General features: G+C 42.5%; 1 protein-coding gene across 2 annotated transcripts in view; it reads left to right on the top strand.

Moving 5' to 3' along the window:
- Positions 1-21,491, top strand: part of rlbp1 (retinaldehyde binding protein 1) — a 41,376-nt gene that overhangs the window by 1,149 nt on the left and 18,736 nt on the right. Inside the window, exons 1-3 of one of the 2 annotated variants that reach the window (XM_062963558.1) lie at positions 10,010-10,192; positions 16,982-17,020; positions 17,170-17,298. In XM_062963558.1, coding sequence (XP_062819628.1) covers positions 17,009-17,020; positions 17,170-17,298 — 141 coding nt within the window. In that variant the 5' untranslated portion in view covers positions 10,010-10,192; positions 16,982-17,008. Of the gene's footprint in view, positions 1-10,009; positions 10,193-16,981; positions 17,021-17,169; positions 17,299-21,491 lie in introns of those variants that run through there. The other variant, XM_062963559.1, reaches the window with a different exon arrangement.

Here is a 21,491-nt window from a genome sequence, read left to right as displayed (position 1 = left end):
GGTGAACTACAACTCCCAGAAAGGAAGGTTATAAAAGTTATTTCCTAATTGGTTCTATCATAAAAGCAAAGTTTATTAAACTGCAAAAGGACTTTTGATTTTGTTTCTGCTGTAGCACATTCTGCTCTAGTTTCTCAATGAATATCTCATAGAGTCTCAGCCAAATTCAACATAGTTTGTGGAAAACAAAGTTTCTGGAGTAGAACAACTTTCAAAGTAAGAACCACACAAGTGAACAGGAAATAACACTTTCTAACCAGGAACAGAGTTTTTTTCAAATTTTGTTACATAGTGTTGTCTAGGTGAGGTTCTTACACTGACCAATGACCATCCATAGCCTGGAACTAGCCTTGGTCCTGAAGGCAACCCTAAGGGTGTTAATATAAAACCAAGGCCTTCTGACTTTAATGGCAATTTTTCCCAGAGCCACTTGTCCCCAAATAACAGCTCCAAGAGTGTTGTTGTATGTTTTCTGGGCTGTATGGCCATGTTCTAGAAGTATTCTCTTCTCCCAAACTGAGTCAAAGAACATGAAAGGCACTGCAGACTAACTCAACCGGAGAAATCATCCATAGCAGAGCACTTGAGGAACCAACCTGGACACAGAATATTATTTAAGAACACATAAATTCTTGACCACTCCAACAACTATCATGTCAGACTACACAGAGAAGCCATTGAAATTCACAAGCATGTGGACAACTTCAACAGAAAGGAGGAAACCATGAAAATGAACAAAATCTGGCTACTAGTATTAAAAAAAACCCTCAAAAATCAGACAGTAAATAAGAAGCAACACTCTGAAAACAGAGGAGTTCCAGACATGGGAACCAGGGGCAGCTAACGACTCTGAACAAAGGATGCCACCACGCAAGAAGAAGCCAGGAGATGAAACTATTCAATGCTAATCAAGGTGATTAACTACAACATTCACACTGGCCTCCAACTGAAAAGAGATCTTCTCTCACTCTGGACTTTCCACATATATATATATACAGTAGAGTCTCACGTATCCAACACTCGCTTTATCCAACGTTCTGGATTATCCAACACATTTTTGTAGTCAATGTTTTCAATAAATCATGATATTTTGGTGCTAAATTTGTAAATACAGTAATTACTACATAGCATTACTGTGTATTGAACTACTTTTTCTGTCAAATTTGTTGTACAACATGATGTTTTGGTGCTTAATTTGTGAATTCATAACCTAATTTGATGTTTAATAGGCTTTTCCTTAATCTTTCCTTATTATCCAACATATTCGCTTATCCAACATTCTGCCGGCCCGTTTATGTTGGATAAGTGAGACTCTACTGTGTGTGTGTGTGTGTGTGTGTGTGTGTGTGTGTGTGTGTGTATATATATATATATATATATATATATATATATATATATATATATAAACCTTCCTTGCTTAGTTTCTCCATACCTCCAAACCTCTGAGGATGCCTGCCATAGATGTGGGCGAAACGTCAGGAGAGAATACAGCAGAGTCTCGCTTATCCAAGCCTCACTTATCCAAGCCACTGGATAATCCAAGCCATTTTTGTAGTCAATATTTTCAATATATTGTGATATTTTGGTGCTAAATTCGTAAATACAGTAATTACAACATAACATTCCTGCGTATTGAATTACTTTTTCTGTCCAATTTGTTGTATAACATGATGTTTTGGTGCTTAATTTGTAAAATCATAACCTAATTTGATGTTTAATAGGCTTTTCCTTAGTCCCTCCTTATTATCCAAGATATTCGCTTATCCAAGCTTCTGCCGGCCCGTTTAGCTTGGATAAGTGAGACTCTACTGTACTTCTAGAACATGGCCATACAGCCCGGAAAACATACAACAACCCTGTGATCCCGGCCATGAAAGCCTTCGACAACACAGCTCCAAGAGTCTTTCCAAATTATTCTAGATGTGGACTTGGCAGACCTTAGAATTCATGAACAGTGCCTTTGACTTTCCAGGATAGCAACTGTTACCAGCCCTGGATGGCATGGTGGTGGGTGATGGGAACTGTAGTCCAGCACAGATCTGGAGAGCCACCAGTTGCCTACCTGTGCAAGGAAGAATGCTTTCAAATAGCAGGTTGCCCCTTGCAAAGTGGGAGGACATAGACCAGGGGTCCTCAAACTTTTTAAGTGGAGGGCCGATTCATGGTCCCTCAGATTGTTGAGGGGCCGAATTATCATTTGAAAAAAAATGAACCAATTCCTATGCTCACTGCACATTTCTTATTTGTAGTGCAACCCCCCCCCCCCAAAAAAAAAAAACAACAACAACCCAGCAACAATTATTTATTTATTTATTTACTACATTTATACCCCACCCTCTCTCACCCCAAAGGGGACTCAGAGCGGCTTACAAGTTGTATGTACATACAATATATTATATTATTAGCATAGCACAATATTAGCATTATATAATACTCTATTGTACTTATACCATTATACCGTAATATTATTAGTAATATTACATTTAATATATAATATATAATTAATATTATCATATTATACAATATTATTATATTGTATTATTATTATTAGCTGCCTGAGTCCCCTATTGGGTGAAAAGGGTGGGGTAGAAACACTATAATAAATAAATAAATAAATATTATATTGTATTACATTATAATATTATTATCAATATTATATGTATACACAATATATTATATTATTAACATACTAGCTGTGCCCAGCCACGCGTTGCTGTGGCAAAGTGGTGGTGGTATTGGTTAAAAATTGTTGTGTAATTTTTATTTGACGTTATTTGTATTTTTAAATTAATTTTATTGTAAGTTATCTTGTTATTTATTATATTTTATTATTTTCTTGTATTATTTTTAGTTATTTTCTGTTATTATAGTATTTTATTGTATTAATTTTTTAGTGTTTTTAATTATTTTTAGTGTTTTTTATTATTTTTATTGGGTTGCTAGGAGACCAAGTTGGAGGAGCTTAGCCTTCTAACTGGCAGCAATTGGATAAAAGCAATTATTCCTCTCTCTCTAATTAGGACTTTATTTTTCTTTTCTTTTTGTTGTATCAACCTAGTGGCGTGGATGATGGGTTGTGTTGTCAAATTTCGAGGTTGGGGGGCCTGTAGTTTTGTTGTTTTGTGGGTCGCCGTGATGCCATCACTCTTTTATATATATAGATTATTCATTTACAATATTTCATTTACAATATTAGTAAATGAAAGAACAATACAATATTGAAAAATAAAAATAATTTAAACCAACATACTGTAAACTTATCAGGATTTCAGTGGGAAGTGTGAGGCCTGCTTCTGGCCAATGAGATAATCAAGTAGGATTGTTGTTCAATGTGTTGTCGAAGGCTTTCATGGCCAGGATCACAGGGTTGTTGTGTGTCTTTCGGGCTGTGTGGCCATGTTCCAGAAGCATTCTCTCCTGACGTTTCGCCCACATCTATGGCAGGCATCCTCAGAGGTTGTGAGGTGACCTCTGAGGATGCCTGCCATAGATGTGGGCGAAACGTCAGGAGAGAATGCTTCTGGAACATGGCCACACAGCCCAAAAGACACACAACAACCCAGGATTGTTGTTGTTGTGCCTTCAAGTCATTTCAGACTTTGGATGAGCCTAAGTTTAAAACTGAGGGCGGGGGCCAGGTAAATCCAGCCCCCGGGCCTTAGTTTGGGGACCCCTGACATAGACTCTAGTCCCCAAAAGTGGACCAGGGACACACAACACTCATTTAACTACTCAGATTTGTATAATTCATAAGCATTTCAAATCCCTAGAATCCTGAATCAGAAGTAGTTTTTAAAAGAGAGAGATTAAACATTTCAGAGCAGCTTTGGGCTGAACCCAGTTCATGCTCTCTTCACGCCCTGAATTGACAACAATCAATCTTTCTCTTTTGAGCCTCGGTCAGGCACTGATTCCACCCAACGTTCTGGTACCACATTCTTCTAAATCCTTAAATCTCAACGCAGCCGTTGCAACACTTCCTGGCACAAATCCCTGCATGCTCACATTATCCGCAGGGCTGATACAGATATAGTTCAGATATTACAATGGAAAACAGAGTAAGAGAAAGGAATTATGGGATTCATATATAACAAATTAATAAAATAATAAAATAATAATATTTATTTATTTATTTATTTATTTATTTACATCACTTTTACCCCGCCTTTCTCCCTGTGGGGACTCAAGGCAGCTTACAATAAATAGGCAAAAATTCAATGCCTAAAAACAATGTACAAAACAACAATTAATATAAGACAATGTACAAAACAGCAATTCATATAAAAACAGATACAGTAGAGTCTCACTTATCCAACGTTCTGGATTATCCAACGCATTTTTGTAGTCAATGTTTTCAATACATCGTGATATTTTGGTGCTAAATTCGTAAATACAGTAATTACAACATAACATTACTGTGTATTAAACTACTTTTTCTGTCAAATTTGTTGTATAACATGATGTTTTGGTGTAAATTTGATGAATTTGTAAAATCATAACCTATTTTGATGTTTAATAGGCTTTTTCTTAATCTCTCCTTATTATCCAACATATTTGCTTATCCAACGTTCTGCCGGCCCGTTTATGTTGGATAAGTGAGACTCTACTGTACCATTCAAATCCCGGGAGCGGAATGAGCGCCTGCTGTTAGCCCCAGCTCTTGCCAACCTAGCAGTTAGAAAACAAGCAAATGTGAGTAGATCAATAGGTACCGCTCCGGCGAGAACGTAACGGCGCTCCATGCAATCATGCTGGCCACATGACCTTGGAGGTGTCTATGGACGACGCCGGCTCTTCGGCTTAGAAATGGAGATGAGCACCAACCCCCAGAGTTGGTCACAACTGGACTCAACATCGGGGGAAAACCTTTGCCTTTACCTTTACAAAATAAAATCACATTATATAAAATTTTAAGCATGTCCAAGATTATAATAAAACTTTATTATAAAGGGCACTCAGGACGGTTTCCATTATAGGTAAAACATTCAATTACCAGAACAAGAATCATGCAACACAACCATAATAAACACATCAACACAATTGCTATTAGCACAACATTTACATTTATTTAAAATTAAAACTATTTCAGTACTAGTCCATTGGGTGAGATTCAACTGCTGATGGATGGGATTCTAGGGTGGGCCTAAGCAGCTACGAGAGGCTGGTGCCAGGGCTAGTGCAGCACCTGACATGGATAAGGTGTAAACTGGTGGCCAGGAGAGCGCCTGCGATACGTGATCTCAAGGCCTGTTGAGCCGATGTTAAGGGATAAGGCTAGTGCAATAATATATCGGGCCAGGAGGTGGATAAAGTGCAAGCAGGGTCCTAGCCAGGGCCAGGGTAGTAATTGGAACTAATTGTTTTCAAAGGCCTTGTGCCATTGCACCCAGGCACCCTTTGGTTGAAATTAAGATGTGCTCCTTTCTTTGCCGGGTGGACTGCGGGGGCCTTACCTTGAAGGTCTGGAGTCCCAGCAACTAAGGCTACTCCACATTGAACATCAAACAAGATTTTTATTTTCTCAAAGTTCTTGACAGGCTTGGCACAATTTGTTGAGATTACAAATACAAACAGTCAACTTATAAAATCATGCAGATGTTTCTTTTTATCTTTCCCTTTGGCTGCTGGGTTAACTTCTTCCTAAGATGGATAGATCCTGGGATGCTCTTTACCCTAACCCTGAGTTGCTATATCAGAAAGAGCAGGTCTTTCCCTGTCTAAACTCAAAGCTAGCTTGGAGACGAAGTAGTTAGAGCTTCTTCCAATGGCAGAGAAATCCTGGGATATTCTCTGCCCTAGTGCTGAGTTGCTATTTTAGAAAGAGCAAGTCTTTCCCTATCTAAACTCAGAACTAGTTTTAAAGGCAAGAGGTTAGTACTTACGATGGCTTGTCTGAGCTGGGCTGGCTTGACCACACAAGCACATCTGAGTTCTTTTCTCTATTTTGCAGAAGGCAAAAAGGCTTTTCAAAATGGAGATTTTATCCCCAAGAAAAAGGGGCGGCCCTCAAGATCAAAAAGCTACTTTTGCAAGCCGACAACAGCAAAGGCTTTGCAGGCTGGCTACAAACCTCTGTTGATGGTTGACTATCAGGGTCTGTAGCAACCCTGGAAGAAATGCAAAAAGGGTGCTATTTCCTACAACTATGGGACAATGCAAGTCAAACTCCTGGGAGACGGAACAGGCCTGCTGGAACCACCAAGTCTTCAGGTCCCTGCGGAAAGAGGATATTGATGGGGCTTGCATTTGGGAATGGTGTTCCAAAGATGGGGGTCCACCACTGAGAAAGCCTTTTCCCTCGTCCCCACCATCTGTACTTGGGACGGAGGTGGGATGAGAGGAGGGCCTCCCCGGAAGATCTAAGAATCCGCGCTGGTACGTAGGAAGAGATGCAATTGCGGAGATAGAAGGGGCCCAAACCTGCACTTTGAATTGTGCCCAGCAACTTATCGGCAGCTAGAGGAGCTGTTTTAATAGGAGTGTTGTACATTCCCAATAATCAGACCCAGTTAAAAGCCTGGCTGCAGATCTTTGTACCAGTTGAAATATCCGGGCCTTCTTCAAAGGTAACCCCAAGTAGAGCACGTTGCAATAATCCAATCTGGATGTAACCAAGGCATGGGCTACCATAGCCAAGTCAGACTTCACGAGGATGGCCACAGCTGGTGCACAAGCTTTAGTTGTGCAAAGGCCCTGCTGACACCTAAGCATTGAATCCAAGAGGACCCCCAAACTGCGGACCTGTGTCCTCAGGGGAAGTGTAACCCCGGTCAAGCACAGGTTGCCACCCAATACCCGATTGGCCTTACAACTGACCAGGAGGACCTCTGTCTTGTCAGGATTAAGCTTCAGTTTGTTAGCCCTCATCCAGTCCATCACAGCTGCCAGACACAAGTTTAGGGTCTGGAAGGCTTCCTTGGAGTTTGGTGGAAAGGAGTAGTACAGTTGGGTATCATCTGCATAGAGATGGCACCGGACTCCGAAACTCCGAATGACCTCACCCAGCGGGAGATAGAATGGAGCCTTGCAGGACCCCACAGGTCAAACCAATACAATTCAAAACCCACACAGTTTGAAGTCTGGAAAGAGGAAATAAACTGTAATCAGAACTGTAATCAGACATAGAACTGTGGATAAAGTCAATTGAAAAACTTAAACATTTAAAGACCAAAGGAACGCAATGGAAGACACTGACAAAATGGGATAGAACCTGGAAGCTACAAGGCGTAGAGCCTTTTCGACCGATGCTCCAATTCTGTGGAACTCATTGCCTCCATATGTTAGAGCAATGTCGGCTTTTTGTAAAAGCGCTCAAGACTTGACTGTTTGGTTTGTGCATTTAAGTAAATCAGATCTAATTTGCCAAATAGTCACTGTTGAATGTTTTTAGGTTGAATGTTTTTATGTTGAATGTTTTTTATATTGTGGAATGATATTTTAAATTGTAAGTCGCTCGGAGCACTCTGGTGGAGAGCGACTAATTAAGAAATAAAGTGAAGTGAAGTGAAGTGAAGATAGAACCGCCCAGCAATTGGCCCATATTATGGACAGAACGTCTACGTATGAATGGGGGGGGGCGGGGCGGGGGCGGAGTGGAACCTTTCTAAAGTCGTTGGCCGGAAGTAAATACTTTCTGTATATATTTCAGATTTCAATATTAATGTCAAAAATATGTAGTATGATTTTACATAGGATTTGTGCTACATTAGAACAGTAAAGACAAATATCACTTAAGTAAAATAAACATTAAATATTGAAATAAAATAAGGTGTAAACACTAAGCTAATCTGGGAATCTGCTATTGCAACACATCCAATGAAGTGGTTTAAAACCAGTATAAAAAAAGATTAGGACTAAGTACGTTCCAGTACTTGGAATACACGAAGCTCATTCCAGAAGCGTGTTTAAGAACTGGTCCAAGAGTCCAGAAGAGCCTTGACTCCCAGTGTGACCATCATCCCACTTTCTTTGCTAGTTCACTTGTACCCAGTATGCTTGATTATGCCAATTGTTTGCCATGTTCCAGAAGTATTCTCTCCTGACGTTTCGCCCACATCTATGGCAGGCATCCTCAGAGGTTGTGAGGTATATATGAAACGTCAGGAGAGAATATTTGTAGAACATGGCCCGGAAAACACACAACCAGGCCCGGTCCAACGTTGAAGCAGCTGAAGCCGCCGCTTGGGGTGCACGTCGAAGAGGGGCGCTGTCGAGGCCTCAACAGTACCCCCGCGTAAATTTAGTACTGGTGTTTTTCCAGGTGCCGCTGGCGGGGACCATTGCTCACCAAACGGCCGAACGAGGAAGGCCAGGCTCAAGGAAGGCCTAGCTCTTCTAGGGAGACCTTGCGAGGTCTCATGAAGTTTCTTTAGGTCTCCTGAGAAGAGCCTGGCCTTCCTCGTTCAGCCATTTGGTGAACAATGGTCCCTGGCGGTAGCGGCGGCGGCAGGGACCATCGCTCGCCAAATGGCAGAATGAGGAAGGCCAGGCTCTTCTCGGGAGACCTCACAAGACTTCACGAGACCTCGCGAGGTCTCCCTAGAAGAGCTAGACCGTCCTGGAGCCTGGCCTTCCTTGTTCGGCCATTTGGCGAGTGTGTGATGTCTCAGGCACCTTTGGCCCCTGACCCCGCAGCCATTACTGATCAAGCTGCTGAGGAGTTTTTCCCACCTCAGCAAGTTTCTCTCCCTTTCCAGATGTCTCCTGTTGATGTTTACGTGCCAGAGCCAATTAAGGATGCCCTTGAGTCGGAGCCGACTCTTCCAGGCTCTCCGGAGAATTTAGTGTTTGATAGGAAAGCATTTCTCCAAACAGACCGGTCCCGTAAACAGAGTCTTCGCCGGAGCGCGAGATTAGCTGAACGGGAGGATTGTGATTGAGACCGCATTTGGAGCCCGCTCCCTTGGGAAGGAAAACGGAAGCAGACATCTGGCGGGTTGTTGTTACCAGCTCGTTCCCTTGGGAAGTTTTGGGGCGTCAGGCACCTGTTTGGGGGAGCTCTTGAACTTTCATAAAAGTTCTGTGCTGAGACTCTCCGTTGCGGTGTCAACGTTACTATTCAAAGAAGAACATTGTCTCTTGTTCCTGAGCTTCCAAGCGGCCCTCCGGTGCACTTACTCACGAGTAGACCGGGAGTTGCGTTTCCACTCCTGGCCAAGTTTGGACTGCGTTTCAGATCCACCACGAATTACCTTGCCTAGCCTTGAATCCTTGTTCTGGACTTTACTTCAAGAATCTCCCTGTGAAACCTTGCTCTTTCCCCACTCAAACTTCCAAAGAGTTTGAGTGTGTTTCGGTTATTGGATTATAGACTTTGGACTCTAATACTGGACATATAACTTCATTTATTTGGACTATTTTTGATCTTTCCTAAAAGGACAATTGCTTGGCTATATACTCTGCATACTTTTGTTTTATTCTTTTATTGCATTAATAAAGATATTACATTGTTTATTGGCCTCCGTGTTGGTTTCCAGTGTTCACGCAGCCTAGGGGTGTTACAGAGTGAGGGTCCCCGCCGCCTCAGCTCTCAGATATTGGTTTCTGTGAGGGGGGCACCAAATTTGGGGGGGGGCACAAAGATTTGGTTTGCCTACCCCCCAAAATTACCTAGGACCAGCTCTGCACACCACAACCCTTTCTCAAGTTCCTCACCGCACCCCTGTCTGCAAGCCTGACCCTCTGCTTCTAAAGTGCAGCTCCTCCGAGATGGAGCGTGGACTCTTCCCCACTCCTTCCTCTTGCAACATTCCCCAAACGCCTTCCTTCCACCCTGCATGTTGCACTAATGAGCGTGGCCCAGTTACACAATAAGAAGCTTTTATACTTGGCTAATCGCCGGTCCCCGAGTCCTGCCGGGCTCCGCTGCCATGTGCTTCTGTGAGCCAAGCCCTCTTGTTCCCTGGTGCGCTCTCATTCTCCCAGAGAGACCCAACCCCCATCTGCCTTTTGTAATTTTTTTAATGGGGTCCCTTTGCCTGGTTTGTGCTGACCTAATTAAAAAGCTGTTGTGAGCAATGCCTTGTGATGGTCTAATCCCGGCCCAGGGACTCTACAAAGCTTTTGGCGGGTTCCTCCTTGCTCCATTCTGCCCTTGCTGGTCCTCCACCGGCTGCCTCAGCCCAGTCTTTTCACGGCAGCGCTGCCACTCTTCGGGGTTGCGCATTGACTTTGCGAAGACCATTCAGCTTCGGTGAGTATCCAAGACCTTTTTCTTTGCATTCAGACTTTTGTAGGCTGCTCTGCCTGCCAACAGCACTTCTTTTTCCGCAACCAGAAATGTCACACATGACATCAGTTTGGCTAAAATGCCTTGCAGTCACAGCAGGCACAACTTAAATAACTTCTGTGACAACTTAGAAAGCTGCTTATGACCAAGCCAGGGATTTTGTCTCTCTCCCCCAGTATTTACCACTTTCTGGAACTTAGTGGCTTTCCAGAGTCTGGGATAGGTAGTTTTCCTCATCGTTGTCAACTTGGTCTTGTCTCAGTGGAGATAATAATAATAATAATAATAATAATAATAATAATAATAATAATAACAACAACAACAACAACTTTATTTTTATACCCCGCCCCATCTCCCCGAAGGGACTCGGGGCGGCTTACATGGGGCCTAGCCCGATAAAATAAACAAATATCAATAACACAGCAATAAAACAATAAAACCAATAAAAACATCAATATCAGTAAGAACAATCATTAAAATCGACATGAAGCATACAATATTCAAACAGGAGACCTATTCATAGATAGGTAAAGGTAAAGGTTTCCCCTGACGTTAAGACCAGCCATGTCTGACTCTGGGGTTTTTTGCTCATCTCCATTTCTAAGCCGAAGAGCCGGCGTTGTCCATAGACACCTCCAAGGTCATGTGGCTGGCATGACTGCATGGAGCGCCCTTACCTTCCCGCTGGAGCAGTACCTATTGATCTACTTGCATTGGCATGTTTTCGAATTGCTAAGTTGGCAGAAGCTGGATCAACAGTGGGCACTCACTCCGCTCCCAGGATTTGAACCTGGGACCTTTCGGTCTGCAAGTTCAGCAGCTCAGTGCTTTAAAACACTTTGCCAGTATTAAAATGGAGCTAACGATATAGCAAACTTGTCAGTCTTTTTTTTCACTAAATTCTCATTTGAATTCTTTGTATTGACCTGTTTGGGTGTATTTTCCCATTGCTCTTAGCTGCCTGCATTTCTGAGAAGTAAACATGGTTTGGGGCATGTTTTACATTTCGTCCTGGGAAGCGATTGAATTCCCAAAGCAAAACGCGTTTCTCTTCTGCCGCCTGGGGAGCTAGCAAACGCATATTTTTCTTCAAAAATGCGAATCCAGCAAAGGTCTTTCCCATCTCTGAGAACTTCCAGTGCCTTCCCGACTGAAAGGAGTTTGCCATCTCATGTGGAATGTTTACGTCCAGAGCAGAGCCGTAGCCAGAAAAAAATTTCGGGAAGGGTTTTGAAAATTTCGGGGGGGGGGGGGGTTGAACCCCTAGCACACACCTCTCCCGCTACAAACCTGTCAATATCTGCTTGAAATAGTGCCTAGACTTAGCATGGGGATTTGCTTAACCAGTTAAAATTCATGAGTTTTTTTTATAACCTGAAAAATTTTGGGGGGGGGGGGTTGAACCCCTAAAACTGCCCCCTCACTACAGGCCTGGTCCAGAGTCTTCACAGTCGACCTAAAAGAAGTGTAACTGGTAATAGATTTACTGTGGTATTGGGTTTCATGGACGAAAACACCGAGGACAACCCTTTACCATGTATTTGACAAAGCAGGCCATAATCTCGGAAAGGTTTTACAGAAATAGTTCTGTTCATCATTAGGGTGCCAAGAAACCTGCTTCAGGGTTGCAGCAGCAGACCAACTCTTCTAGCCAGCTTTTATTTATTTATTTACAGTATTTATATTCAGCCCTTCTTTCTCACCCCGGAGGGGACTCAGGGCGGATCACATTACACATATAAGGCAAACATTCAATGCCTTAACATAGAACAAAGACAAAGACAAACGCGGGGCTCCGAGCTGGCCTCGAACTCATGACCTCTTGGTCAGAGTGATTTGTTGCAGCTGGCTGCAGCTGGTTGCTCAACAGCCTGTGCCACAGCCCTTTTAAAATGTCCCTGCTGTTCCTCCCTACTCCCACTTCCCAACTTTTGTCCTCAGCTTACCTCAATTGATGGGAATCATGTTTCCCATCTTAACTATATTGACATGTTCAGGGGATTCCTCTGACAGCTGCCTTAACTGTGTTGTTTTGCCAGAAAATGGTTGGTTTGGAGATTCTATATATGGTTCAGGTCATACATGACAGCAGAGCTGCGTTCTGTCGACCGCAATTGATAACTCTGTCTGCATGGTCTGTGTAACACCCCTAAGCAGCGCGAACACTGGAAACCAATACGGAGGCCAATAAACAATCTAATATCTTTATGAAAGCAATAAAAGTTCTAAACAAAAATAAACAGAGTATATAGTCCAGCAGTTGACCTTTTAGAGAAAATCAAAATTAGTCCAATAAAATGAAGTTATATGTCCAGTATTAGAGTCCAAAGTCTATAATCCAAATAACCGAAACACACTCAAACTCTTTGGAAGTTTGAGTGGGGAAAGAGCAAGGTTTCACAGGGAGATTCTTGAAGTAAAGTCCAGAACAAGGATTCAAGGCTAGGCAAGGTATTTCGTGGTGGATCTGTAACGCAGTCCAAACTTGGCAAGGAGTGGAGCGTAACTCCCAGTCTACTCGTGAGTAAGCGCACCGGAGGGCTTCTTGGAAGCTCAGGAACAAGAGACAATGTTCTTCTATGAATAGTCACATTGACACCACGATAGGGAAAGCTCAATGCAGAACTTTTATGGAAGTTCAAGAGCTCCCCCCAAGCATGTGTTTGACTCCCCAAATCTTCCCAGAGAACGGAGCTGTTTCAACATCGTACCAGATGCCTGCCTCCCCGAAACTTCCCAAGGGAAACGGTTTAATTACAATCGTCTCTCTCCGCTAATCTCGCTCTTCTTCTTAAAAAATGCTTTTGGGAGCAATGTGTTATGAGAAAAGCCTTCCTATCAAACACCAAGCTTTCCGGAGAAACAGGCTCTGTTTCAAGGGCGTCCCTAATTGGCTTTGGCACGAAAATGTCAACAGGGGACATCTGGAATGGAACAGAATCTTGCTGAGATGGGAAAAAGCCCAAATCCTTTTCAGTTTGATCTATGAGGGCTACGGGGTCATGGGCCAAAGGTTCCTGAGACATCACAGGAAAAGGGAAGGAAAAAGGAAGAGGGGCTGACCAAGGGCAAGGTGGGTGGATGGGATCCTTGAAGGGACTGGCTCGGCCTTGAAGGAGCTTGGGGTGGCCCCGACTGCTGGCCTGGGATGGTCCAAGAGGACACCAAGAGGCGGAAGCGACTGAACAAATAAACAACAAATCAACCAAAGATCTCCAGCAAACTGAAATACATCCTCAATTAGAAATGAGAGCATGTTCGTTCCCAAATCTTGGGAGAACCTTGGTTTTCTCTGGATAGGTTTTACTCCATCCAGTCATTAATTGGGGAAGAGAGGAAGGGAGTTGGCCTGGGATTGGCTCCTTTGAATCAAAATAATTGCAAAGCAGAACACACAGACCTAGAGATGATGGTGATGATGATGATGATGATTTTATTTCTGACCCACCTCTCCTCATGGCTCAAGACGGGTGACTTAGTGATGACTTTGTGGTTTGGGTAGAGGTGGGAACACAATTAATCCCAACCTCAGCGCCAGCTCTATTTTCCATATTTATTTGGGAAATAGGTGCTTGGAAAAGGAGTTATGGCCTAGTTTCAGATACAGTAGAGTCTCACTTATCCAACATTTACTTATCCAATGTTCTGGATTATCCAATGCATTTTTGTAGTCAATGTTTTCAATACATCGTGATATTTCGGTGCTAAATTCGTAAATACAGTAATTACTACGTAGCATTACTGCCTATTGAAATACTTTTTTCTGTCAAATTTGTTGTATAACATGATGTTTTGGTACTTAATTTGTAAAATCATGACCTAATTTGATGTTTAATAGGCTTCTCCTTAATCTCTCCTTGTTATCCAACATATTCGCTTATCCAATGTTCTGCTGGACTTATGTTGGATAAGTGAGACTCTACTGTAACTGCATCTTAAGGAAAGACTTTGGGAGATCCAGCTACAGGCATAGAATTTGTGGCCAGGGACACAGCTTGAGCCCCATGAACCACCTGTTGGCTCAGCTCCCTACCAAAACGGGTCCTCCACTCAAACGAAATGTTTTCCACCATCCTTTAGGTCAATGGTTCTCAACCTTTGGGTCCCAGATGTTTTTGGCCTGCAACTCCCAGAAATCCTAGCCAGTTTGCCAATTGTTAGGATTTCTGGGAGTTGAAGGCCAAAAACACCTGGGGCCCCAGGTTAAGAACCACTGCTTTAGATGGAATTAAGTCATGTGAGTAATGGGAAAGAATGGAGGAGGGCGAATGTGGTCCCTATCTTCAAGAAGGGAAAAAAGAACGACCCAGACAATTACCGTCCGGTCAGCCTCACATCGATACCAGGCAAGATTCTGGAAAAGATCATTAAGGAAGTGGTCTGCGAACACTTAGAAACAAATGCGGTCATTGCTAATAGTCAACACGGATTTACCAAAAACAAGTCATGCCAGACTAATCTGATCTCTTTTTTCGATAGAGTTACGAGTTGGGTCGATACAGGGAATACCGTGGATGTAGCGTACCTGGATTTCAGTAAGGCCTTCGACAAAGTCCCCCATGACCTTCTGGCAAACAAACTAGTAAAATGTGGGCTAGACAAAACTACGGTTAGATGGATCTGTAATTGGCTAAGCGAACGAACCCAAAGGGTGCTCACCAATGCGTCATCTTCATCTTGGAAAGAAGTCATGAGTGGAGTGCCACAAGCAGGGCTCCGTCCTGGGCCCGGTTCTGTTCAACATCTTTATTAAAGATAGCTAACACTCCAGAAGACAGGAGCAGAATTCAAAACGATCTTGACAGACTAGAGAGATGGGCCGAAACTAACAAAATGAAGTTCAACAGGGACAAATGCAAGATACTTCACTTCGGCAGAAAAAATGGAAATCAAAGATACAGAATGGGGGACGATGCCTGGCTTGACAGCAGTGTGTGCGAAAAAGACCTAGGAGTCCTCGTGGACAACAAGTTAAACATGAGCCAACAATGTGATGCGGCAGCTAAAAAAGCCAATGGGATTCTGGCCTGCATCAATAGGGGAATAGCATCTAGATCCAGGGAAGTCCTGCTCCCCTCTATTCTGCCTTGGTCAGACCACACCTGGAATCACACTGTGTCCAGTTCTGGGCACCACAGTTGAAGGGAGATGTTGACAAGCTGGAAAGCGTCCAGAGGAGGGCAACTAAAATGATCAAAGGTCTGGAGAACAAGCCCTATGAGGAGCGGCTTAAAGAGCTGGGCATGTTTAGCCTGCAGAAGAGAAGGCTGAGAGGAGACATGATAGCCATGTACAAATACGTGAAGGGAAGTCATAGGGAGGAGGGAGCAAGCTTGTTTTCTGCTGCCCGGCAGACTAGGACACGGAACAATGGCGTCAAACTACAGGAAAGGAGATTCCACCTGAACATCAGGAAGAACTTCCTCACTGTGAGAAAGGCTGTTCGGCAGTGGAACTCTCTCCCCCGGGCCGTGGTGGAGGCTCCTTCTTTGGAGGCTTTTAAGCAGAGGCTGGATGGCCATCTGTCGGGGTTGCTTTGAATGAGATTTTCCTGCTTCTTGGCAGGGGGTTGGACTGGATGGCCCATGAGGTCTCTTCCAACTCTACTATTCTATGATTCTATGAGTGGGTTTCAAAGCCTGGTTTCCACAGTCATAGCCCAATGCTCAAGACATGCACCATGTTGGGTTTCCCCTCTTGTGTCTCGCTGGTGTCATTTGGCCCAAATAAGGATGAGCAGTTAGAGAATTGAGATCCTGTATGTATTGATGAGATATGTCTGGCTAACATTCCATTCTTCTGGTGAAGCGTGTGTAGCATATCTTAATCTCCAAGGCACCACAGGACTCTGGGGTGCTCCACAGCGCAGCTGGCCTTTGAACATGGAATGGGAAGACACATGTTGTCCTCAACCTTTTTAAGTGGAGGGCCGATTCACAGTCCCTCAGACTGTTAGGGGGGCGGACTATGATGAAATAGTCCAAAATTAAGATTGTTGTTGTTGTGTGCCTTCAAGTCATTTCAGACTTAGGTCAACCTGAAGTCTAAAGTTTAGGACAGAGGCCAGGTCAATGACCTTGGAGGGTCGCATCCGGCCCATGGGCCTTAGTTTGGGAACCCTTGATCTAGATGATCTCATAAGACCATAGGTAAGCAAAGAGACCTCCAAAGACCATCTAGATGGTCTCATAAGACCATAGGTAAGGAAAGGGACCCTCAAAGGCCATCTAGATGATCTCATCAGGCCATCAGAAGACCATAGATAAGGAAAGGTTCCCTCAAAGACCATCTAGATGGTTTCATAAGACCATAGAGAAGGAAAGGGTCCCCCAAAGGCCATCTAGACAATCTCATAAAACCATAGGTAAGGAAAGGAAACCTCAAAGGCCATCTAGACAATCTCATAAAACCATAGGTAAGGAAAGGAAACCTCAAAGGCCATCTAGACGGTCTCATAGGACCATAGGTAAGAAAAGTGACCTCTAAAAGCCATCTAGATGGTCTGATTAGGCCATAGCTAAGCAAAGAGATCTTCAAAGACCATCTAGATGATCTCATAAGACCATAGGTAAGCAAAAAGACCTCCAAAGATCAGGTAGACTTAGGTCAACCCTAAGTCTAAAGTTTAGGACAGGGGCCAGGTCAATGACCTTGGAGGGGCACATCTGGCCCCCGGGCCTTAGTTTGGGGACCCCTGATCTAGGCAATGTTTCTGCTGTTAAATCACTTCTGATTGTCTATCCTTCCTTTCAGTGTTTTCAGGAGGAAAAGGCATCAACGATGACTTCCGTGGTGAGTATTGATCTTCCTCCCTTTGGTTTGCTCCTTTCCCCCGGTTGTCCTCATTGAGGATAAACTGGCCCAGCCATTTGCAGAGGTTTGGCCTCAACTGTTGATTTGACAGTGGCCAAACCCATTTGCTCTGATGGCTTTCCTTCTAGACTGGCACATTCAGGATTGTTTCCGAAGAGGAGCAGGCTTTGCGCACCAAACTTGAGCGCCTGACCACCAAGGACCACGGACCTGTCTTTGGGAAATGTGAGAAGATCCCGGACCACACCATACAAAAGGTAAGACCTCTTGAGAAAGACGGACTGGAATAGAGGACTGCTTGATAGAGGCTCGTTGGGCAACCCGACACACATAGACTATTTGGCTCTCAAATGCCACTTTTAGCCTTGACATGTTCTTGAACCTTCTTGGATCTCTAGAAAGCATTTGGTACCTTATTTCCTACTTGATAGATGCAACTATCTTTCGGGTTGCTAGGTCAGCAACGAGCAGGGGCTATTTTTTATTTTCAATTGACGGGTGCTCACCCTGCCACGGGCTGGCCTCGAACTCATGACCTCATGGTCAGAGTGATTTATTGCAGCTGCTCAACAGCCTGCACCACAGGCCGGCCCAAACTCTTCCAACTCTAGGATTCTAGGATTCCATTTTCCTGCATGACAGAGGGTTGGAATGGAGGTCCCTTGGGATATGTTCCAAATCTATGATTCTATGTTTCAAAACATTACTTTAGAAGTGCATTGTCAGAGGAAAATTGGATTTTTCAAGTTTTGTGCCATTCTTTTATAAATTATGGCTGGCATCAGGCCCACTGTTTATGAGGTGTATGTGCGACGTCATGATAGAATGGCAAGCTTAGTAGATGAAAGGAATACTGTTGATACAGTGCATCTTGAGTTTAGTAAGGCTCTTGACAAGGTCCCCCATGACATTGTCACAAAGAAACCAGTTAAATGTGGGCTAGACAATGCTGCTGTTAGGTGGATTGGGAATTGGTTGAGCGGGGGGGAGCTGCGCATGCGTCAACGAGAGTAGACGTGCCTAATTGCTCTCCTAACTATAAAGGCAATTAAAGCCTCAAAAAGCCCATAAAGGGTCATAAATCTCTCCTTAACTGGAGTCCGGATCAAAGGAGAAAAGAGAGAAGGCTGGGAGGTCACAATCAAAGGTGACTGAAGCCATAAATCTCAGAATCCAAACAGAAGTTCGGACAACTGTGAGTATGGCGGACAGAAAGGAGAAGGAAGGGGAGGAAGAAAAATTGAACAAAATTATAACTACATTGGAACATCTTAAATTAAACATGGAGATTTTAAGACAGGGAAATGAGCAGACAAGAGAGCAAATCACACAAATTAATAGCAAACTCGGGCTGATAGAGAATAAAGTGGAAGAATGCCAAGAAAAGTTTAAGGAGGCAGCAGCGGAGATCAGAAGACAAAAAGGTGAATTAATCACTCTGAGAGACATTAATAGAAAACTTCTAGATAAAGTTGCTGACCTCGAGGACAGATCCCGAAGAGCCAATCTGCGTTTGAGAGCAGCAGGAGAGAGTCTTCAGATAAAGGAGAATCTGAAGGGAGTTATAGCTGAGTGGCTTGCAACAAATGCTCAGGTCCCATCGCAAGGAATCGAGAGGATACATTGGGCTTTCAGAGGAGGCAGGAAACCCAAGGATATTTTGATACGGTTCACAAGGGAGGCTGAAAGGGACATTGTTTATCGAAAATTGAGGAAAATGAAGAACCTGACCTTGGCTGGCAGTAAAGTATGGCCACTCCTGGATTTATCTTCAGAGACATTGGGAAAGAGAGCAGAAATGAGGGAAATTACAGGAACTTTGGAAAGGAAAGGACAACGTTATACCTGGGCTTTTCCAGCCACCCTAATTGTATATAAAGACAATAAATTATATAAAGCTTCCGACTTGGAAAGTGGGAGGAAAATGCTTAAACAGTTAAAACTGGATACAGACAGAAAAGAAACAGACGGTCTGGAGGAGGAATCAGATAAGACCAAGGACAAGCCGACTGGACAAGAAGCATCGAGGGAGCTGGAGACTGCAGAGAGAGGCGGACCAACAGAGACAGACTTACTTCAGAGTCTATTTGCAATGGGAGATCCAAAGGACAGGGAAGAAAAGAGAACTTTAAGGAATTTGAAGGACCTGGATTTAGAACAAATTAAATCTATAGAAAAACAATTAAGAGATCTTAAAAAACAGAAAATTAGAGAGGAGAATAGAAGAATTGAAACGAGATCTAGTACAGAGACTTAAGAATGAACAGCCTAACATTTGTGGAATAATGAAATTTGGACAAATGGGGTTAAAGGGGTAAAAGATGATGCAGGAGGGGAGAGCAGTGGATGGCAACGCAGTCACCGGTGGGAGGGAGTCTGGGAATGGAAGAGAACAAAGGGAAAACTCTTTCAGGTCTCCCTCTGATGGGAGGAGGGAGAGGTCTGGACTCTGGGGGGCATGGGGGAGGATGGGAAGACAAGCAGACAGGGGAAAGAAACTACAGGAGGGTAAATGCAAATAATACCTGGTTATGGGTGAAGTAGTAATAATGTCTCATAATGTTAATGGTTTATCAACTCCACAAAGAAGGGCAAAAGTTATGAAAATGGTAAAGGATTATAAAGTTGGCATTCTGCTTTTACAAGAATGTCATAAGAGAAAGGACCATACTCCATTATTTAATGATAGGATTTGGGGACAGGTGTATGAATCGAGAGGTTCAAATAGAGCACGGGGTGTGGCAATTTTAATTAAAAATACAATAGACTTCCAAGTGGAAATGGTAAAAAGGGATTCAGATGGGAGATGGGTAATGATTAAAGGGAAAATTGAAAAAATTAGAATCACTTTAGTGTGTATATATGCCCCAAACAAAAATCAAAAAAAGTATTTAAAAAAGCTATTTGGGGAAATTGATAAGTTTGCACAAGGAGAAGTGTATTGTGCAGGAGATTATAACCTGGAATTGGTAACAACAAGGCAAAATAGTAATAGAAAGTTAAATATAAGGGAATACAACATGAATGATTTATTAGAAGGGGAACCAGAGAATAATAGATGGACATATTACTCGGGAAGACATGACACATATAGCAAAATAGATTATATTCTGGGGAAAAATACAAACCAATCAGTGATTCTAGAAGCAAAAACACTTCCAATACATTTATCGGATCATGCACCATTAAGAGTAAAAGTAAAATTAGAAATAGAAAGAAAAGAAAGAACCTGGAGATATAACACAGTTTTAAACAGTAGAGAGGAAGAATATGAAACAATTAGGAAAGAAATAAATAAGTATTTTGAGACCAATGACAATGGACAAGTAACTAAAGATATAATTTGGGATGCAAGTAAGGCAGTGATAAGGGGTCACTGTATAAGTTTAGAGGTAAATCTTAGAAGAAGATGGAGGAATGAACAGGATAAGAGAATAAAAGAAATAGAAACCCTGCAAGACAAACATAAAAGGACTAAGGATAGACAGATTTGGAGAGAGCTAAAGGAGAAAAAAAACCAATTAGAAGCATTTGAGGAAAGGAATATAATAAATAAATATCTATACGTTAAAAGCTATTCCCAAAGTTGGAATATAAAATCAATGAAGAGGATGGCTTACTATTTGAAAAAGAAAAAAGAAAAAACATGGATAAAGAGATTGAAAGACGAAAATGGGAAAGAACAAGAGGAGCAAAGTAAGATTAGGGAGATAATGGCAAAATATTATAAAAATCTATATAAGGAAGAGAGGGTAATGCAAGGGAACTTAAATATCAGAGAAAAAATTGCAGAGGAAGACAGAGAGTTATTAAACCAACCAATAACGCAAGAGGAAACAATAAGGGCAATTAAAGGGTTAAAGGGAGGCAAGTCACCAGGGCCAGATGGATTTCCAGCAGAATATTATAAAGCATTTATGGAAGAGTTGGCACCACACCTAACAGAATTGTTCAATGAAATATACACTAAGCAAAAAGTCCCCCTAACATGGAAAGTATCAGAAATTATAACTATACCCAAAAAGGGGAGAGATTTAACACAACCAGGGTCATACAGACCCATTAGTCTATGCAATCAAGATTATAAAATATTTACAAAAATTTTAGCAAAAAGATTGGAAACAATAATGCCAAAAATAATCAAAGAGGATCAATATGGATTTGTGAAGGGAAGAAAAATTGGGGATCCAATAAAAAATGTAGTAATTGCAATGAATCATGCAAATTCGAATAAGAAAAAAATGGGAATTCTCAAATTGGATGTTTACAAAGCATTTGATAAAGTCAATCACAATTATCTGTTAAGATTATGTCAACAGTTGAATATGGGGGAAAACTTTTGCAAAACGCTGCAACAATTGTACAGCAACTGTAAAGCAAAAATAAGGGTGAATAATGGAAGGACAGGAGAGATACCAATTTTAAATGGTACAAAACAAGGTTGTCCATT

Source organism: Anolis carolinensis, unplaced genomic scaffold, assembly GCF_035594765.1.
Source record: "Anolis carolinensis isolate JA03-04 unplaced genomic scaffold, rAnoCar3.1.pri scaffold_11, whole genome shotgun sequence".
Classification (NCBI taxonomy): domain Eukaryota; kingdom Metazoa; phylum Chordata; class Lepidosauria; order Squamata; family Dactyloidae; genus Anolis; species Anolis carolinensis.
This window is presented reverse-complemented; position numbering and strand designations above follow the sequence as displayed.